Raw genomic sequence first — 20,104 nt, 5'->3', positions numbered from 1 at the left:
CTCTGGATGCTGCTGGCAGGGCAGGCAAGTCTGTGCAGTGCAATTGTTTGTGCAGGTGACTACACCTGCAAGAACATCTGCGACAGCAGTTCCGACTCCAACACCATCCAAATCCACACCCAGCATGCTTACCTCTCATGGGGGCCACAGTCTGTCCACCACCATGGAAGGAAGCACCACTGCTTCTTCCCTTTCATGATCTGTGTCACCTGAAAGATCATCTTCCAAATGTGAGGGCCCCTCACCATCTCCCGAGTGTTTCTTTGGTGATTGCCAAATGTGGAACCACTCAGCTACTTGGGGAATAGAGACTTCTGTTCCCTCTGCCACACTGAGCAACAGGTATGTGCCATGAGGCACATCCAGATGGGATGGACCCACTCCTACTACTTTCCTCTTCTTTTTTCCTACCCCACCCCATATTCATGTTGCCCCAATTATTCTGTTTTAGCTGAGGCTTTTTACATGGCAGCTCTATGCTTCTTCTAACACTTCTGCATGCTAAAAATCCATGCCCCCAGGCTGGCCTGGGTTGCAGCAGCCTTGCTTTTACAGGCATTTCTTCAGCTTATAAGCATCCAGCATTGTCCTCCAGCAAGGAGGAAGGAGATGGATGTGAGCTTGAAGCCCCAGCAGTCAGTGGTCAAGGCTGCAGGGAGTGGAGGGTCCTTCTCTGCTGGCTCCTGGATGCTCTGGAGGGGAAGTGTTGGCAGGGGTAGAACCTGCAGCACATAAACTGCATTCCCTGTGCTTCCCAGGCTGGGCTTTGGATTAGTGTCTCAGAATTCAACTCACCCCGCAAACTAGGAGATTGCTGGCCACAGCCAGATTTGAACCTGTTCTCCTTTTCCTCACAGTGCTCTTCCAAGCCTGTGGAAGAGGTGGACCCTTCTGCTGTTACAGAGACTATGGGAGCTGGGGCTTTAGAGGAGCATAGTGACAATGCAGGTGACATGCAGCCCTGTCAAATATCAGGGAGCCCTTGGTCCTCTTGAGACCCTGGTATTTGGGGCAGGCGAGGGGCCAGGCGCTGGCACTGTCCCAGTCCCCATGGGTGCCCAGAGCCACACCCTGGGCTGTGCCGGGCTCCTCTTCAGGCCAAGCAGGCGGCAACCCTGCCATGTGTCACCGCCCGGCGCAGAGGCTGGGGACATGGCTGCGCTGGCTCGGAGCGTGCTGGTGACAGGGTCCAGCCGGGGCATCGGGCTGGAGCTCGTGCGGCAGCTGGCCGCCAGCCCCCGGCCCCCCCAGCACATCTTCGCCACCTGCCGCGACCCCGAGGGCCCCAGAGGGAAGGTCAGTGCGGGCACAGGGAAGGGGATGGTGCTGAGCCAGGTGGGCAGAGGGGATCCATGCTCCCACAGCCCTGTTGGCTTGCTGCCCTGCCTGGGTAGCCCAGGAGTGGGGGCAGAAGTGCTCTGGGGGTCTCATAACCCCCCCCAGCTCCCTGGATAAGGCAGTGCCCAATGTGGCAGGATGAGGTGAGGCTGGAGAGGCAGACATGTATTCAGCACTCACTCCTGCTGTGCCTATGGCTGGCTAACCCCTTTTCTGTGCTGGGATTACTCAGGAGGGGGGGCAGTTCCTAAGCCCAACAGCATCTGGGCTGGCTATGGAGCTGCTGCCCTACCCCATCCACTGGGGATGGCCCTGTGCTCTTTCCCCAGAGAAAGCAAAGCCACCCTGGCTCAGTGATCTGGGAGCAGGGGTGGGACACCTGACCATGCAGCCAGTGGCTTCTAACCTTCTCCCTTGCCCCATCACTTTATTTCCAGGCCCTGCAAGAATTAGCTGCCCAGCATTCCAGCATCAAACTGGTCCAGCTAGGTATGGAGCAACCTTTCTCCTTGCACCCAACATTGCTCTCCGGTGATTTTGGAGGTGGGAGCAGGGGTGGCTTTTGCAGGAAGCTCTAGCCCTGCCAGGTGGGGAGGGATCCATGGGGAGGCATCCATGCACACTTGGGCAAGCTTCTCCCTGCAAATTAAGCTGTGCCCTGACTGGAGCAGTCAAACTGGCTTCAGAGGAGGCAGAGGTGGGTCCAGGCATCTCAGCTGAGCAAGTGTCATGGGAAAGGCATGACGTCTCTTCCCAAGGATGCTAAATACAGTGCCCAGGTTTTGGGCTGGGACACATGGGTTCACAAAGTGAACAAGGCAGGGCACAATAACCACCTGGATGGTTCCTGAGGAGGAGGGTTGGTTGGAGGAGGTCATGGTTGGCATTTCTTTCAGGTAAATAATGGAGGAAAAAAACAGCTAAAAATGACACATGGGAAATCTGCCCAGCCTGGTACCCCAGGCTGATGCTCTGAGCCAGAGGCACAGGATGTCCATAGCTTGGACTGGGGAGATGTCCTCTTGGCCATTCCCTCCTTCTATGGATGTGGGCCAAATTCAGTGACCTTTTTCAGCAGCATTTGGGAGAAGCACAAGCAGCAAATGGACCTCGGCAGCCTAGGGAGAACAGCCAGGCTGGCATTTGGAATTGGCAAAGTTGGAATTGGGGTATTCACAGGAAAGAAGCTTCCTGTGGTGCTGAACAGGTCCAGGCTCTCACTGGGGAGGACAGTGTTTGGGTGAAGAGTGGGGAGATAAGGAGCACCAGTCTTGAGAAGCAGAGATTTCCTGTGTTCCCCTGTGTCTGAGAGAGTGGGGCTGTTTTTATTAATGAAGAATTAAAATAACATCTAAATCCAAAAGAAACATTTTGGCAAAGTGCCTGCACTAGGATTGCCATTGCTGTAAAAGGTGAGGTGGGAAGCAGCCATAGCTTCTAAATATTTGTATTTCATTGAAGCCAATAATAAGAAAACTGATTCAAGGCTATTCCGTATCGGTACCTACCTATCTACCTACCTGTTTATTTGTTTAAAAGCACTTGAAAAGTTCAAATAACTTCAGTTCAAGTTCAGCTTTTTAAATATTTCTTAGAAAATAAGACATTCTTGAATTCAGGCTTTACTACAAAGAGGCAACAAATCTCTCTTTTGCTGTTAAGTAGATTATTAAAGTAAAATACCTTCTCTAAAATAAAAATAAATGAGCTGTGAGCCCCAGCTGGCAGTACCTGATGGGAAGAGCATGGCCAACATAAAAGGGACATCTCAAGGCACTCTGACCACTACATGAATAATCTTTTCCAAAAACACACACCCCAAGTCCCAACCTGTCAATAAAGTCCCAAAGTAAGCTTAAAAGCTCTTAAGTATGAATAGCAACAAGATATTTTTTTAAAAAGAGAAGTTGCTTCAAGCAGTCTTGCTCCATAATAAGGAAGAGTTGTCTTCAAACCAGTAACAGGCATAGAGTCTTCAGGAAGAAAAGTTTAGAAAATAACTTAAAAATGTGTAAGATCTATCACTTCTTTTCATTCTCTCTCTTTTTTCCCCACCCTTATTTCTTCCAGGGAGACAAGCATTGGTTGTTTCATCAAATTTGGGGGTTAAGGACTAAAAATATGTTGGTCCCACATGCCTTGGAGCAATGACTCAGCTAACCCAAATAGAGCAGTTAATCATTCACCAGGTGACCAAAAAATCCCTCACTTGTACTGGAGTGACAGAACCTTGAACTTCATCCCATTGTTATCCAAAGAAATAACTCCAAAGCACTCTGTGATTTGTCCTGCAACTAGACATGCAATATCCTCTTGAATGCCAAGACTCCTTCCCCTCCCAGCAGCCCCACAGCAGATTATCCCATGGTGTTCCCCTCAAATGTTTTTAGGACACCTCTACAAAGGTCTGGGCTGCACAACACAAGATAGGAACAAGTCCCATGCTGCTCACATACTTGCTTACCACCATAAAAACATCAGGCTAGTTAAAAATGTCAGGGAAAAGGATCTCTTTGCTGCCCATCAGTGTACAAATATTCCAAGAAAGAAATCTTCAGCCTTGGAAACCTTTGCTAAGTCACTCTTTTCCAAGAATGAGAACAGAAACACAGCTCAGGGGCCAAAGTGTTGCAAAAAAATAAGGAATCTGCAGTCCCCCACTCCCAGCAGGCTCATCACATTGGCATCTGCAAAAAACAGGCACAGAAACGTGCATGGGAACAAGGGCACACTCCAACCTGCCCATACACGTGAATATTCATGGTTTTAAGGGCTCTGTGGTACACCTGAGGTATTAAAAAGCAATATATAAAGTTTAATGTTGGCCTAATTAGCCTGTTTCACATCCTGAAGGTATTTAGATGACCTTTTAAATAAACAAATGATGGCCACTTCAGTTGGTGAGTATCCAGGAGAGGATGTAAATCCTAACGAACAACCCTGACAGCTAATGCAAGCTTAAGGACGCAAACTTAAAAAAACCACCACTTTTATTGCCTAAGTCAGAAAAATCCTGCAATTAAAGCATGGCAGAATTTCAAAAGCTATACTAATACTTAAGCAAAGAGGAAGGCACTGGGGATGCTTATCCTTGTTAACCCAATTTCAGTTGTGCCTTGTTACTTGAGAGGGGGTATCTCCACAACTTGCTCGGTAGGGATAGGGAAGTTCAGATTCAGAGCCTGCAACCAAATACTGCAGGTTACATCCCAAATCTTTTATTACTTGTACACAGCTCATCTGTCAGCTCCAAAACCTGGTGGGTAACAGCATGAAGAAAAAAATGGCTCCCTGTGGAAATAAACTTGGGAGTGTCAGTGTGCAAGGACCAAGCATCCCTTGTACAATCATAAATTCCTTAGATACAGAAAGCAAATACAGACAAATTTTTCCTACCAGTAGCCCCCACATGACCCAAAATGATTTGAATTAAGGTTTAATTCAGCTGAGGCTGCAAAACCAAGAGGTGAGGACAAACTGCTGCTCATTCCAATGTGCATAATCTGCTAAACCTGCTGCATCCTTTCTGGATAAGTGCTGGTTCCAGCCAATTTCCAGTGGGTGCTGTGTGACCCATCAGAGCTATTCTTCCCTTTGCTTTTTCCCTGGCAGACACAGTGAATTTGCCCAGCATCCAAAGGGCCATGCAGGCTGTGGGGAATCATCTGAAGGACCAGGGCTTGAACCTGCTCATCAACAATGCAGGCATCAGCTCCCATGCCACACTGTGCTCCGTGGACCCACAGGAGATGCTCGACGTGTTTGCCACCAACGTAGTTGGGCCACTCCAGGTTGTCAAAGTATGTCTGGACCTTTTGCATTTCTTCTTTTTGGGAAGATGTTCCATGATGGGAATAAGGGCACCTCCATAGATCTCCCCTGCCTACTCAGAGGAGCTCAGCAGCTTAGCCCAGCCCAGCATCCCCCGTGCTTAGTTCTTCCCCACCTGGAGTGGCTGCCTGCTCCAGGCTCACTGGGCCAGCTCACTCCTTTCCTGGGGACAGGAAAGGCTGGAGCCTGGCCCCTCCTTGGGGCATTTCCCCATCCTCTGCACTTCTGCCAGGAGTGTCTGTCCAGCTGCTTGTCTGCAGTCTGTGACAGAGCCCTCCAGGATGGTCCTCAAATTGGGGTTCTGTTGCATGCTAATGGAGCATTGGTGTCTTTGCATCAGGAATTTCTGCCGCTCCTGGAGCAGGCAGCAAAGGGAGTGGGAAAGGAGGGTCTGAGCTGCAGCAGGGCCGCTGTCATCAACATCTCCTCCAAGCTGGGCTCCATCGGGCTGTGCCTCCACATGCCACAGGCCCCCATGTACCCGTACCGGGCCAGCAAGGTGAGCTGCCAGGGGAGGTGCTGGAGATGCTGTCCCAGGCATGGTGCCCATGCAGGGGAGGGAGCCCCTGGGTCATCCCCTGCCCCAGCCACCCATCCCCTGCCTGGTTCTCCCAGGTGGAAGCACAGAGACTGGGACAGCAGCAGCCAGGACTGAGCCTTTCCAGCAGGTCATGCTGATGCTTTGTCACAGGACCAAGTCCCATTCCTCACCTCCACCGACATTTTGTGGCTATGAAATGTCTCCTCTCCTGCCCACCCACTCCCTGGGTTGTGCTGGCAGGGCTGTGCCTCTTCCAGGCTGCCCAGAACATGGTGACGAGGTGCTTGGCTGCAGAACTCCAGGACAAGGGGATCTTGTGCGTGGCCATCCATCCTGGCTGGGTGAAGACTGACATGGGCACACAGGAGGTACTGAGCTGTGCAGGGGAGGGTCAGCAGGACCCCCACTGAATCCCCATGTTCTGGGAAGGGCAGGGGTACTTGGGGATTTTATGTGATGCTGTGGGCTGCCAGGACCATCTTCTGGAGCAGAGCAGGCAGGGAGTAGGCAGCAAGCTGCAACACACTGAGTATGTGGGATAGCCAGCCCTGTCTTCCCAAGCCAGCCTGGAGAGGTGTGGCAGTAAGGAAAAATATCCCTGTGAGCACCATGGATGCTGCTCCCAGGTATGCACCCTCCCCCGCAGCTGCTCTCTGTTACAGCTCATTGTCCTTTTCTGCAGGCACCACTAACAGTGGAGCACAGCGTGAGGGGCATCCTGACCGTGCTGGCCAGCCTCTCACAGGACACCTCTGGAGCCTTCCTCGACTGGGAAGGGAACAGCCTGCCCTGGTGATGGACAGATGGACAGCACCTCTTGCCCATACTGCAGCCTCTGCTCGCTGGCTCACCACTCTGCATGGTCACCCCTACTCACTCCCAGCCCTCCCCACACTGCTGGGGAGAGGGAATCAGCCTGAGAAACAGCCTCTCTCTCCTTTCCCACAGCATGTGTTCGCTGTGCTCCCTCTGTACCCCTCACTCTGTAAACTCTGGCAGCTGATGTCTCTCTGCTCTGTCTCCACACCCAGTCTCAAACCCCTGTCTGAGCCCATGGCAGGATCCCTGTGCTGTGCCCGAGCTCTGTGTGTCCCTCTGTCCCACCTGTGACCAGGCATCCCCCAGCTGAGGGCAGAGGGCAGCCGCTCCCTGTGCCCCCCAGCCCCTCAGGCAGCTCAGCCTGGGCAGGGGAAAGCCAGTCCTGCAGGGGCTCAGAAGATCTCTCTCCTCTCAGGAGAGGGCCCAGCTCCAGCTCCTCCAGTGCCTCCTGGAGGGGAGGTCTCCAGAGGGCACTCACGCTGCCATGGGAGCTGCTGGCTGGAGCTCATGGGGGTGCCAGTGACAGCCGTGGGCTGGGGCAGCTCTGGGCACCACCAATCCCCAGGGCAGGAGTGGGTATCTGGAAAGGGCCACCCCATGAGCTGGCACTGCACAACAGAGCTGGGGGTCTCAGCAGGAGTTTATTGAGGATGTGGGGGAGGTGGGAGCAGTGCCAAAGGGACCTCTTGGCTGCCAGGATCCTGCAGTGGTGTCTCACCAGGGGATGACATTCCCTTCCCAGTCCCGGAAGGTGCCGGTGTCCTTCTCAGAGAGGGAGGAGAGGACCTTCAGCATCCCTTGCACGCTGTCATCCACTGTCACTGGGGGCTGTGGGGCACAGGGGGAGATGCAGCCCATGCCCAAGGCCTGGCTGAGGGCCCTGGAGCAGCTGGAGCCAGGGGAAGGAGCTGCTCCAGGGCAAAGGGAAAGCTGAAAACCCCAGGGAGAGGGACTGAGACGAGAACTGAGGGGATGGGGACACCCAGCACCCAGGATGGGGGAGCTGCTCCAGCAGGGATTGGGCAGGCAGGGAAGCCACTGGCAGGGGCTCAGGACAGCAACTCCCACCGATGCAAAATCAGCCCAGGAGCTCTGATGGACCCGCCCCGGGGGAATTCCTACCGCGTGTCCCGCAGCGCTGCCCATGTCGGTTTGCACCCATCCGGGGTGGAGAGCGACGCAGAGGATGCCGTGCTCCTTGTACGCCAGGGACTGGCACTTGCTCAGCATGTTCAGAGCAGCCTGAGGGGAGACGATGCAGGGACGGTGCTGGGAGGGGAAGGGGGGCTGCAAGGGGACCCGCAGCTGGGCAGGGAAAGCAAAGCTGTGACAGTACCTTGCTGCAGCGGTATGAGGTGACGTGCATCAACTCCCAACCAAAGGCAGAAGCGATGGAGCCGCCAATGCTGGACATGTTGACGATGGCAGCCTTGCTGCAGCTCAGCCCTGAGCCTGGGCTCCCCTGGGCAGCCTTCTTCAGCAAGGGCAGAAATGCCTGTGAGGAAACAGAGGGGACAGGAGCACACATGGACACAGCACAGGGCCGGGGAAAAGCTCCTTCCACAGTGGGCAACATGGACACCAGCACTGGGGGGCATCCTCCCTCCTCTTCCCTGCCAGGCTCCAGCTCCTGAGCTCCAGCCCATGGCTCCACAAGCTTCTCATCAACTGAGAGCCCATTAGTAATCAGAGTGGAGGCAGGATCCCCTCCCACCAGCCCTTCATGCTTCTCCAGGACAGCCCAACGTGAGTGAGGGTCTCACCTGACCCATCAGCAGGGGTCCAATTGTGTTGGTGGTGTAAATCTCCCTCATGTCCTCTGATGTCTCGGTATCAAGCGTGTTCAACTTCACAATTCCAGCATTGTTGATGAGGAGGTTGAGCCCAGAGCCCCCCAGGTGCTCCCCAACCTTGGCTGCAGCTGCCTTGATGCTGGCGGGGTCAGAGACTTCTGCAGAGCCAACAGAGGGAGGTCAGAGCCTGTGTCCCCATGCTGGAGTCCCCTCTGTTCCCCCAGAGGTGGCAGTGCCCGATGGCCCTGCAGGCACCAGCCCATGGCACAGCTCCCTCCCAGCACGGGGCTCCCAGGGTGTGCCCAGCCTGGGCACTCGCCAGAGGAGCTGGGGCAAAGGATCCGCACTTGGGGCACCTACCGAGCGGGATGATGATGATGTTGGGGTGCTTGGAGGCCAAATTCTGTAACTCCTGAAAGAGAGGGCACTGTGTAGGCATGGAGAGGCTGGAGGGGCTGTGCAGAGGCTCATTCCCAGGCAAAGCCCATGCCACTTCATCTCTGTCCTGCATCACTTTGTGTCCAACACCTGCGGCAGCTGCCACATCAGTGGGGCTCTGTGCCTTCTATACATGCCTGGTGCCATTCCCCCCTCCACGTATCCCATGCAATTGGTCCTGTGGTGTCCCAAGCTGGCTGACCTGTGCTGCAGGTGCTTGACTGCAGCTCCAGCCCATTGCAAACACCATTCCTGATCCAGTCTCCCCTTGCCCAGCCTCACCTGTGCTCGCTGTCCCTTGGGGTCCCGACAGCCTGCAAAGATCCACTGAGGTGGGTTTGGCATCCTCAGGAAATGCTGGACGAGCCCCAGGCCGATGCCTCGGTTGGCCCCGGTCACCAGAAGAGAGCGGACGTGGAGCCCTGCCATGCTGCCCTGGCTGTGGCTGCACTGCTCACGCCTGGACTCTGCCAGTGCCTTTTGCTACTTGGTTATCTCACATGTTCCCATGAGGACTTGCATCAGCTCGTGGCTCTCAGAAATTCTCTGCCTGCACCTCAATCTTTTGGCTCTGGTCCATACCCATGATCCACTTTTCCTGCTGGCTGTGGAATGATGCAAAGGGAGCCAAGTGTCCTGCCCAGGCAGGGAATGCCCTGGGCTGGGTGTCAGGAGTGTTGCTTTATGCTGCCAGACCTGAGCCTTTTGGTTTTCAGGGCCAGCACTATCCCTGTCCTTGCAGTGTGACACCCTCTCCCACGACCTCCCTCCCTCCTGGGATGCCAGGCCTGTCCCTCCCCTTGCCCAAGGTCAGGCAGGCAAGGCTGGTCTCGCTGACTCTGCATACTGCAGTTTGTTGGCCTTAGTTCGTGCAATGCCAGGGCTGGGGATGGAGCAGTCAGGACAGGTGAATTCCACTTGAGGACTTGAGGATGGAGCAGCCAGGACAGACAAGTGTTCCTTAGCCACAAGAACAGGCTGAGAAACCTAGAAACCCTCCAGGACCACTGGGAAAAACCCTCCAGGGCAGATCAGAGTGACCCCTTTCCTCAGAGTCTGCTCTAACAGCATCTATAATATTTAAGTGTGATAGAAGGATAATCCCTGCCCCGTCCCTGGAAGTGTTCATGGACAGGCTGCACGGGCTTCTGAGCAATCTGGTCTAGTGTAAGGCATCCCTACTTGTTCAGGAGGGTTGGAACTAGATGGTCTTTAACATCCTTTCCAGCCCAAACTATGGCTCTGTGATGCTATGATAAAATTCAGGTTTGCCCCTGGGTGTGACTTTGGTGCAGCTGGGAGCCAGGGCTGTGCTCAGGCACTTGCACTGCAGGGGAACATCCAGCCCCAGGGTGGTCCAGGTACTGCCCAGCTCTTTCCTGCAGTACTGAACCAATTGATGGACTGAACTCCCAGGGAAGCATCTGACTGGTGGGTTCAGGAGCTTTGGACAGGCCTGAGGATCATTGAATTATAGAATCATCCTCCAGAAGCTCCTGTTGCACCTAAAATCAATGGAGAACCATGACCTGCATGCTTCCATGCGTCCCCACCCTGCAGGGAGGGTCTGGGCATCTGATGGATGATGGATGGATTGTACTTGGTGGTCTTAGGGGTCTTTTCCTGTCTAAATGATCCTCTGATTCTGTGATCCCATTGCCTCCCCAGCTGGTTCCTGCTGCAGCATCACTCAAACTGCACAGATCATTTGCAACAGTGGAATATACACATTTAAGATAGTTCAGAGATGTTGTGTAGGTAGTTTAATTAATAACCACTTCTATGGCATGTGATTGGGCAGAACTAGGGTGCATAAGCTTGTGGAACCTCTCCTCCTCCAGCTGGAAATGCTGCTCCAACTTTGCTTTGCAACTGGACAATGATGACTTCCCATGTTGAGGAGATTTGATCCTCCATCCAAATGCAACTCTTCCAAATAAATCAGCTTTTTTCAGTAAGAGCAAACCCTGCTGCCTCCTCTTCTGTGTGTGTGGTGAGTTGACCCTGGCTGGATGCCTCACATTCACCAAAGCCTCTCTATCACTTCCCTCTGCAACTGGACAGGGGAGAGGAAAAATGTAACAAAGGTTCATGAGTTGAGATAAGGTCCAGGAGAGATCACTCTCCAAATACCACCACAGGCAAAACAATCTCAAACTGGGCATATTAAATGAATTTGTTACTAACAAAATCAGAGCACGATAATGAGAAGTAAGATAAATCTTAAAAATACCTCCCCTCCACCACTCCCTTTTCCCCAGCTCTACCTCCCCCTGCTCAGCAGTGCAGGGAGGCAGGGAATGGAGGTTGTGGTCAGTTCATCACATGTTTTCCCTGCTGGGACTCAGGGAGAAGAGTTGGAGTCCTTCCCCAACTCCAGCATGGGGTCCCTCCTATGGCAGACAGTTCTCCATCAACTTCTCCAACATGAGTCCATCTCCTGGGCAAGAGTTCTCCACAAACTGCTGCAACATGGATCACTCTTCCCTGGGGTGCAGTCCTTCAGGCACAGGCATAGCTGCATCATGGGCTGCAAGAGAATCTCAGCTCCAGTGCCTGGAGCACCTCCTCCCCCTCCTTCTGCACTGACCTTGGTGTCTGCCGAGCTACTCCCCTCACATATTCTCACTCCACTCTTCTCTGGCTGCAATTACATCTGCACAATAACTTTTTTGTTTTCTTCTTAAATATGTTATCACAGCAGTGTTACCACTGTGGCTGAAGGGTTTGGCCCTGGCCAGCAACATGTCTGCCCCTGGCTCTGCCGGACATGGAGGAGGCTCCTGGCAGCTTCCCCAGAAGGCCCACCCCACCAAAGCCTGGCCATGCAAACCAAATACAGGGTGACAATTATATCCATCTTGCTGTGCCATTTCAGTGCCCCCAGTGTCAGCCCACTGATGGAACCACAGCCTCTGGCACGGAGAAGGAAGGCACTGACTGCCCCAAGTCACAGCTGAACTGGGTGAGGGCAGGAATTTCCCATCCCTTCAGCCAGAACATCTCCCAGGTTGCTTGACAGACTTGATGAAGTGGCTTTGATACCTTAACATGAGATAAAGGATGGGCAAGGCTGTTGCGGCAGGATGCTTCTTCCCACGGGCAACCATCTGGGGAAACCCTGGGATTACCTGGAGCTGGAGCCAAAACTAAAGGAAAGAACATAAAACCAAGGTAGAGTTGCAGGGATGGTTTAGCATCACGTGTGAATCACTGAATGGCAAACTGTTCTGACTGGGATTGGAAGAAACCTGTTGTTCCAACACCCCGCCATGGGCAGGGTCACTTCCCTTAGGCCCAGAGCCCCATCCAACCTGGCCTTGAACATTCCCAGGGATGGGGCAGCCTCAGCTTCTCTGGGCAACCTGTGCCAAGGCCTCACCCCACTAGCAGGGAAGAATTTCCTCCTCATATCTAACCTAAACCTGCCTTTTTCTTTTAAATTTGAAGTCATTCCCCCTTATGCTATCACTGCAGGGTCCAAAGTCCTTCTCCAGCTCTCCTGCAACCCCTTTATGAACTGGAACCGGCTCTGACGTCTCCCCAGACCCTTCTCTTCTAGAAGGGGACGCGTGTACCCAGGAAAAGCGCCGGGGCTGGGCACAGGGATAGGACAGGACATAAATATGGGGATGGGGAGGGATGGAGAGGGCCCGCCCCGCCCCGGAGGTGGTGCTGCCGGGCGCCGCTTCCCGTTCCGGGCCGCGCGGCCATGGCGGCGGCGGCCGCTCCGCCAGGCGGGGCGAGCCCGGGGCTGGCGGCGGGGGAGCGGTGAGGGGGCCCGGGAGGGGGGTCAGCCCTGCCTGCCCTGCCTGCTCTGAGCCCCCGCTTGGCGCCAACCTCGTGTGGCCCAGACCCGCTTGCCCTCAGCCCCAGCTGCCCTCAGCCCTTCCTTGCCCTCAGCCACTGCCTGCCCTCATCCCTTGCCTGCCCTCATCCCTTGCCTGTCCTCAGCCACTGCCTGCCCCCAACCTTTACCTTTTCCCAGCCCCTGCCTGTCCCCAGTTCTTCTCCCTTGCACAGTTCAGTTTTAGTTAAGACTTGGTTCCAGGCGAATAGTTATTGGTGATAATGAACAATATGGAAGAAATAAATGCCCTCTCCTGTGTGGGAGACTTGCAGAAGGCCAGGCCCACTCCAGAGCTGTGAGTGTCCCCCTCCACTGTCCCAGCAGGATGCAGCAGGACCTGTGTGTCCTCAGCAGCGTGGCTTCCTCAGCACAAAGCCCTTAGCACGGGTGCTTGCAGAGAAGTGGGTGCACTTGGGTGGATTTGAGCAGTCTCCTGCGTTTGTGGCTGTGCTTGGAGTGCAAAACCCTTCCGAGGGTGATGGAGCACTGCTTATGGCTTGGCGTCTTGTCTCTTCTTGTGTAGTCTTGTGTGTGTGGACAAGAATGTGGCTTCTCCCAAACTCTATGTCCTGGAGCCATGGATTGCTGACCTCTTGGTGAACTACGAGCAAGTGGATGAGCGTGAGAATTTCCTGGCTGGGCAGGTGGTGCGGGTAGGTACCCAGAGGGCCTGTCCCAAAGTGCTCCAACAGCCTTTGAAGTCAGTTCTGGGAAGTTCACAGTGCTTCCCAGTTTGCTGGCTGTGGATGTGCAACTCTTCCTCCTCAACATCTCTGATGTTAATTTTTGTTTTGAGGAGGAAAAGCTTGGTGTTGTGACCGCCTTCCTGTGAAACTTGTTCCAGATCTACAAATAAGAGTTCTTTTTTTATTCCCTTTCTCCAATCTCCTGACAGGTCTTGAGTGACTCGAGTGCAGCTGGCCAGCCTGGGCTGCTCCAGGACGCTGTGGTGCAGGTCTCTGATGGATCCTGCTACATCCGTGTGGTCATTACAGCCGAGGCTCTGCAGGCAGAGGAAAAGTGGGTTCCACCATGGCTTGGCGTGGCTGGGACAGCAGTTCTGCACAGCTGCTGGGAGCACCTGGGGCTCCTGCCTGCTCTTGTCTCAGGTTGTGTTAAGCTAAAGCAACCTCAGGGTGGGAAGCTGGTGTAAAAAAGCTGCTCAGAGAAGAAAGCTGGAATGCTCTTGCTCCAGTGTCTGCTGGTTGGGACGGGCAGGGATCCATGGCAGAAGCTGTGATGCCATTAGAAAGGACTGTAAAGCCCTTGGGTTTTGTGGAAGGAGCCAGATCATTAACCATGGTAGCCTGGGTTGCTCCTTCAGTGCTTTCCTCCATTTCCCCATTTGGACACCCTTAAACTCTTGGGGTGCTGGCAGCAGAGAGCCAAGGATAAGCAGCAGGAAGAAGCTGCTCTTAGGCAGGAATTACTAAGGAGCCCTTGGTGCCTGCTGCTCATGCTGAGACATGTTCCAGAATGCCCCAGTGTGGCTGGCAGAGCTCTTGCAGGAGCCCCACTGTGTGTCAGGGGGGGTCCATCTCTGTTCTTCAAGGCACTCCTGCTCTGCTCCCTTTCCAGCGCCCACCTGCAGCTCAGGCTTTCCAGCCTTAATTGCAGAATTATCGTCCTGCAGAAGTACACGGTGTGTTTTCAGGACGAGGCCAGGCTGGTAAGTGCTCTGAGGAGTGGAAGCAGCCTGCTCCTTTACCTTACTGTGCTCCCTGCACTCTTGCCTGCTCCCAGCTGCTCCCAGGAGCTGAAGGCAGGTGATGGGTGGCCTTTCATTTCCATCTGCAGCTCCTGTGGGGCCTGTGGCAGCTGACCTGGCAGGGATGAGCCCTCATTGGGGTACATCTTTCCTCAATGGGGTGCATCTTTCCCTGGGTCACCTGGCTGTCACCTCTGCCTGTTGGACAGCTGCAGAAGGCCTGCATGGGCCGGTGGCAGAGCAGCCCACTGTCCCCTTGCAGTGGTTCAGAGGTGTCCCCACAGACTCCCCTGGGCTGGCCCACCCTGCTGTGTGGCTTTTGTGGAGCCATCAGCTGACACAAGAAGATACAAACTCCTGTTTGAAGGGGTGCTGTCCTTTTTGAGGAGACCTTCTCTTAGACTGGAGGGTTGGTGGCAGAGCTGGGGTGGGTGTGGGAATGCTGGCAGTCCCCAGGGAGGGCAGGGGCAGTGGTGGGACTCAGAGGTGCCTTCTCCCCACAGGAGGACTGCGAGTTTTACCTCACGGCCCAGCAGTTCATCGTGCTGCCCATGCAGAGGCAGAGGATGGAATCACCTGATGGGTAAGGCTCATGGGATGGCTGGGTGGGGGCTGTGCTCAGGGGGGCTTCTTCATCTTCCCCACAGCAGCACTGACCTTGGGAGTCCTGTTGTGGCAATCCCTTTTAAAGGAGGGATTGTCTCCAAAGCAAGGGAGAAGGGAGATAGGGACTTGGAGGGAATTAGTAACTGGCTTCTTTCTTGCTGCAGGAACCAGAACCCCTCTGTGATGAAGAAGATAAAGGAGCTCTGGCTGTGAGTATGGGGCTGAGGGATGTATCCAAGTACCCTGATGTGTGCAGCCTCAGACTGGCGTTAGAGCAGGCTGGCAAGGGCTGGCACAGGTTATGGCAGCTCCTGGTTAACCTGTGTGAATCCTCGCCCTGGAATGTGACGAAGTTGAATAGACTGGGAAAAATGAAATTATGGTGGCACATTGCCAGCCTCTTCCTCTGAGCTAGGAGGAAACACCTGAGAGGAGCTTGTTCCTGCCAGTGGTGGGCAGCACAGCTGTGTGGGTCAGCCCTGCACAGCTTATTCCTCATCCTTGGAGATCCCCAGGGTCTTCAGTCAATCAATCCATCCATCTCCAGGGGTGAGGCTTCCTGATGGCTATTCCTGGCATACTGAGCATGTGGCCAGATCAGCATCCAGTGAGGGATCCACTGCTTTCACAAACTGCTTCTTCCAATCCAGGCTGCTTGACCTGTGGCCAAGAGCTGTGTATGTCCCAGCCCTAACCTGGCTTTGTCTTCTCCTTGGTCATTGCAGGAGGAATCTTGCTGTGAGGAACGCTCCCAGCTCAGGTAAAGGGTTGTGGGGGGCATGCAATGCTCTGAGTGCCTGGGGGAGCCCTTGGGTTTCCTCAGCTTGGTCCATGTTAGGCAGAGGTAGCACAGACCTGGTCAGATCTCACAAGTGTATATTGCTAAGCCCAAAGCAGGAAGAGATAATGCTGACAGTTGAAGCAGAGTGGGACATTAAATGCCTGTGCTCGTGCTTCTGGTCCAGGATTTGTGAAGAAAGGAAAGATAGTTTTTAGAAGCAAAGGAAATGCAGAATTGTGGCTGCTCCCACAGGTTTCAGTGTCATGACAGTCACTAAGTCATGCAGCAGGGTAAAAGTGTTTGCAAGTGAGGCTTGCCTGAGTTCAGCTGTCTCCTCCACTGATGTCTGTGTGTTCTTGCTCTAGAGCCCTCTGTCTCTCAGCTGATTGATGCCATAGGACAGAACCAGCTGGAGATTTTGAAGGAACATGCTGAGGAATGCTTGGATTTATGGAAATCAAAGGAGAAGCCAGTGACAGTGGAGGATGAGGTTCCCATCACCCAGTGGGAGGCAGAGCGCAAGAAGGAGGTCAGTCTGTCCTGCTGGGACCAGCTGGGACAGCTTGGGGTGCTCTGGTGGGTGGGAGAAGGAAGGGAAAGGACAGTGGGCAGAGCTGGAGGTTTGCTGGGGAGGGAGATGGTGTTGGGTGGGCAGGCACAGGTGGACTCCTGCATCTGGAGAGGGACTGCTCAGCAAAAACCTTGTCACGTGTCTCATTTCAGCAGGGTGAGGATGTTTTCATGGTCCCAGTCAGTGCCCTGGTGATCCCTCCTGAGGAGGAGGCAGTGGTTTGTGATTCTTCTGAGGCAGTGTCTGCAGGGTACACAGGTAGGCAGTGCAGCACCCAGGCATGTGGAATTAGGGGCCCCCTGGGGTGGGGAGAAGAGTTCCCTTGCTCTGGGTGTGCCTCATGCTGGGGATATGACCAACAGTGCCCCTTTCATTGCAGATACAAGCCAAGCAGCTCCTGGAAAGAGTAGTGATGACAGGACAGTGCCAGGAGACCCAAGTGTTGTATCTCAAATCAGCTGTGAGTAGCAGAATCTGCAGATCCTGGAAGGATTTGTGTTGGAAGGGACCTTAAAGAATATCTAGCCCCAATCTCTTCTATGAGTAGGGGCACATTGCACTAGACCAGGTTGCTCCAAGCCCTGTCCAACTTAGCCTTGAACACCTTCCAGGGCTGGGGCAGCCACATCTTCACTGGGCAACATGTGCCAGGGCCTCCCCACCCTCACAGGGAAGAATTTCTTAAAAATATCTAACTGCCCTCTGTCAGTGTGAGGCCATTCCCCTTTGTCTGCCACTCCATGGCCTTGTCTAAAGTCTTTCTCCAGCCCTCTTGGAGCCTCTTTAGATACTGGAAGGTTCTTGAAGGTCTCCTTAGAGCTTTCAATTCTCCAAGCTGAATAATCCCAACTCTCTCAGCCTGTCTCCATAGCAGCAGTGCTCCAGCCCTTGGATCATCCTCATGGCATCCTATGAACGCTCCAGATCCCATCCAGCCTTTAGTTTCCTCTACAGTTGGCTCAGCCCATCTCCCTGGATTGAGTGGAGGAGGTACTGGTGTGGCCAGGTCTTTGGGAGATGTTGAGCAGGCAGGGGATGGTCCCAGTCCTCAAGCTTCTTGAAGCTGCAGCTTTGGTTGGTTGTGCTGGGAGCACAAGAAGTCATTTTGATGCCACCACTGAGCGTGAGTCTCCTGCCCTGGTGTGGGCTTCTCTCTGGCTCAGCACCACCATGGGTTTGTGTCACCTTACTTGGCTTGGTGTCACCAAGCTTTGCTGCAGAATTACCTGTGGAAGCTCCATGTGGAGGAGGAGCTGAAGGGAAGAACTGTCCTGGGCAGTGCAGGGTGTAGGAGAAGGCCTTCTTCATAGCTGCCTGCTCTCTGGGCAGTGTCTGCCTCTCCACCACCTGCCCTGTGAGATCTTGGAGAGGATCTCACTGGGATATGCCACATTTTGGGCTGGAAAGGGCTGCAGAGCTCCCCTCAAGAGCTGTCTCTGAGACCTTGTGCACAGGGGACCCACAGGGAATGGGCAGCTGCTTTCTTTGCTAAAATCAACCCTCTGGCTTCTTCGTTGCAGGTGCTGCATCACCAACCTCGTCAGATAGCCTGGAGGGATCCCTGGACAACCCCTGGAATGGGATGCCCTCGTTGTCTTTGACCCCGAGCTCTTCAGATGGTGAGTCCCCATGTCCCAGGGCATCCAGGCTGCCTTCCTGGCAGGAGACAGCTCCTCTCTTCTTAATGATGCTGGCTTGGTTTCCCCTGGCCATAAAGCAGTGCTGTGGTGTTCCCATAGCCTGGACCTGCATCATTCCAGCCCTGACACTCTTCCTGTGTGCCAGGGCAGGTCCCACCACCACCCTGCTCAAATTGATGATGCTTTTCCTCTTACTAGAGAAGACCTTTCAATCTGACCCTCCCCTGAAGACCCAGAAAGATGTGGCTGCTGACAGCAACACCACTGACCTACTGGAAGTGTGCAGCCAGAGCTCTGCTGAGGGCTCACCCCGGGGAGAGCCAGCACAGACCTCCTCTCCCTCCCTGCTCCGCTGCTACAGCCATCCCAGTCTGGTGGAGATCAGCACCAGTGAGGCAGCATCAGCTGCAGAGGCAGCCTGGGATGCTCTGTGTGCTGATCAAAGCCTGCAGAGATGCAGGGGCTCTCAGCCCACCCTGCCCACTCTTTCTCCAGCTTTCCCAGTCTTGCCCAGCAGCAGCTTGCAATCGCCGCCTGGCAGGATTCCTCACAGGGAGCAGGCCTGCTCCAGTGGCACAGCTTCCTCTGCAGAGGCGTTGAAGCCTGGACTGGCTCACACCAGGACAAAGGGAGGAGAGACTGTGGTTGCCAAGAGGAAGCTGGTGGAGGAAGATGAGCAGGCCTGCAGTGAGCAGCAGCATCTCCCAGGCACCTCGAAGCACAGGGGGAGAGGCACACGCAAGGGATCGGTGCTCGGGAGCCCACAGGGTGCAAAGAAGAGCAGAAAGGAGACAGGGCTGCAAAATAGAAAGGAGCTTGAGGAGGAAGAGGAGGAGGAGGAGGAAATGGAGGAGGAGGAAGAGCAAGCATCCCCTGCAGGAGCTGGGCCCAGCTCCAGGCCAGAGCAGTGCAGTGCTCGGGAGTCGGTAAATACAAAGCAGCTGGTGAGGTCCCCTGAGGGCTGGGGGTGCCTGGGGGGGCTCTCTGTGCCCACAGCACTGGTCTCCATCCCCAAGATCTTTCCTCACCAGGCTGGTGGGGATGGGAAATTGAATGCAGGTGTCAGTGTAGATGGGTAGATGGTGGAGGATCTGGGAATCATGAGGGAGTCATGTAATCACTTAGGCTGGAAAAGAGCTCCTGAGATGGAAGTCTAACCATTCCTCAGCACTGTCAAGCCACCACTGAACCATAGCCCCAGCTGCCATATCCACAGGTCTTTAAATCCCTCCAGGGATGGTGAAGATGTGGTTTAGCCTGAGTTAAACATTTGGGTAGGAACAAACAGTTGCTGGAGCATCTTCTGAGCTATCTGGGTAAAAGATCAGAAGTGAGGGAAAGATACCTCAATCCTAGGTGTTTCCCTGGGGTTATTGGGCTCTCACGCTGCATGGGGCAGCACTCTGGGTACTCTGGCTGGAGCAGACTCATCTCACCCTCCCCTTTGCTTTTGTAGTTCATGGAGAGACCACCCCAGTACCAGTACGAGGCACCGAGCCCCGAGCTCTGCCAGCAGGTACAATCTATCAGGTCAGTGTCATATCAGCCATGGACTCGTGGCTGTCCCTTGTTCCTGCAGTGGGACTCACATACCTATAGTGAGTCCCCAACCTCTGCCCTACCCCTTGTCACCAGCTGCCCCAGTGGCATGTCCACAGCTGGGTTTCTTCTCACCCTGGCTCCTCCTGTCTGGTTTCTCAGGATATCAAAGGCAATGCTGATGTGGGCATGCTGGATGCTGACTGAGGAGGAGGAGGAGGAGGACGAGGACTCCTGAGCCCAGCCCATCTTTCATTCCTTTGTTTCTTCAGTGGGTTTGTCAGAACACTGGGAAGAGTGGTTGGGGGGAGGGATGTGGGGATACCAGAAGCACTGTGCCCCAGGAGACTGCTGAGTGGGCTCTCCTGGCTGCAGAAACCGTGGTTCCAGGGGTGCTGGCATATGACCTGTTGAAAGCCAATACCCTCAGTGCCAAGAGGGGAGAAAAGCATTCATTCAGGCCTGCCTATGTGTGAACCAGCATCCCTCTCCCACCTCTTCATCCTTTTCAAATGCCTTGTCCCAGCAGGTGGGGACAAGAGGTGACCCAGTGCCACCGTAGCAGCAATGGCAGAGGCCCCACAAGCTGATCTTGCTCCAAAGGTACCCCAGGAGCTTGGATGGTTTATTGAATAAGTTTAGGTAGGGT

The 20,104-nt window shown here is 54.4% G+C and overlaps 3 protein-coding genes across 7 annotated transcripts; 2 read left to right on the top strand and 1 right to left on the bottom strand.

Annotated features, from left to right (window-relative positions):
• Positions 1-1,036: 1,036 nt before the first annotated feature.
• LOC128932873 (C-factor-like) lies at positions 1,037-6,506 on the top strand. Its single transcript, XM_054269615.1, has 6 exons — positions 1,037-1,296; positions 1,776-1,827; positions 4,951-5,138; positions 5,510-5,668; positions 5,968-6,078; positions 6,393-6,506. Exons 1-6 carry the CDS (start codon positions 1,051-1,053, stop codon positions 6,504-6,506), a joined length of 870 nt encoding a protein of 289 aa, XP_054125590.1. The 5' UTR covers positions 1,037-1,050.
• A 663-nt stretch (positions 6,507-7,169) lies between these two features.
• LOC128932872 (C-factor-like) lies at positions 7,170-9,189 on the bottom strand. The gene is made up of 6 exons (XM_054269614.1): positions 9,043-9,189; positions 8,683-8,734; positions 8,293-8,480; positions 7,866-8,024; positions 7,652-7,771; positions 7,170-7,357 (listed from the first exon to the last, which is right to left on the bottom strand). The coding sequence occupies exons 1-6, from the start codon at positions 9,187-9,189 to the stop codon at positions 7,244-7,246; spliced, it is 780 nt and encodes a 259-aa protein (XP_054125589.1). The 3' UTR covers positions 7,170-7,243.
• Positions 9,190-12,471: 3,282 nt separating this feature from the next.
• On the top strand, positions 12,472-19,705 carry LOC128932869 (uncharacterized). Of its 5 annotated transcripts, none has more exons than XM_054269607.1 (15): positions 12,472-12,531; positions 13,134-13,263; positions 13,506-13,630; positions 14,189-14,279; positions 14,822-14,901; positions 15,089-15,133; positions 15,650-15,684; positions 16,071-16,234; positions 16,432-16,534; positions 16,656-16,736; positions 17,135-17,266; positions 17,797-17,895; positions 18,115-18,842; positions 19,373-19,446; positions 19,618-19,705. In XM_054269607.1, exons 1-15 carry the CDS (start codon positions 12,473-12,475, stop codon positions 19,691-19,693), a joined length of 2,022 nt encoding a protein of 673 aa, XP_054125582.1. In that variant the 5' UTR covers position 12,472; the 3' UTR covers positions 19,694-19,705. The 5 variants fall into 5 exon arrangements, with proteins under 5 accessions (XP_054125582.1, XP_054125581.1, XP_054125583.1 ...); XM_054269606.1 differs by having other exon boundaries at positions 16,429-16,534; XM_054269608.1 differs by lacking the exon at positions 17,135-17,266 and having other exon boundaries at positions 16,429-16,534.
• Positions 19,706-20,104: the final 399 nt, after the last annotated feature.

Source organism: Melozone crissalis, unplaced genomic scaffold (assembly GCF_028551555.1).
Source record: "Melozone crissalis strain CALT ecotype California unplaced genomic scaffold, PUWL_Pcris_2 ptg000007l_1, whole genome shotgun sequence".
Taxonomy (NCBI): domain Eukaryota; kingdom Metazoa; phylum Chordata; class Aves; order Passeriformes; family Passerellidae; genus Melozone; species Melozone crissalis.
The sequence above is the reverse complement of the archived record's forward strand: the minus strand, read 5'-3'. Positions and strand labels throughout refer to the sequence as shown.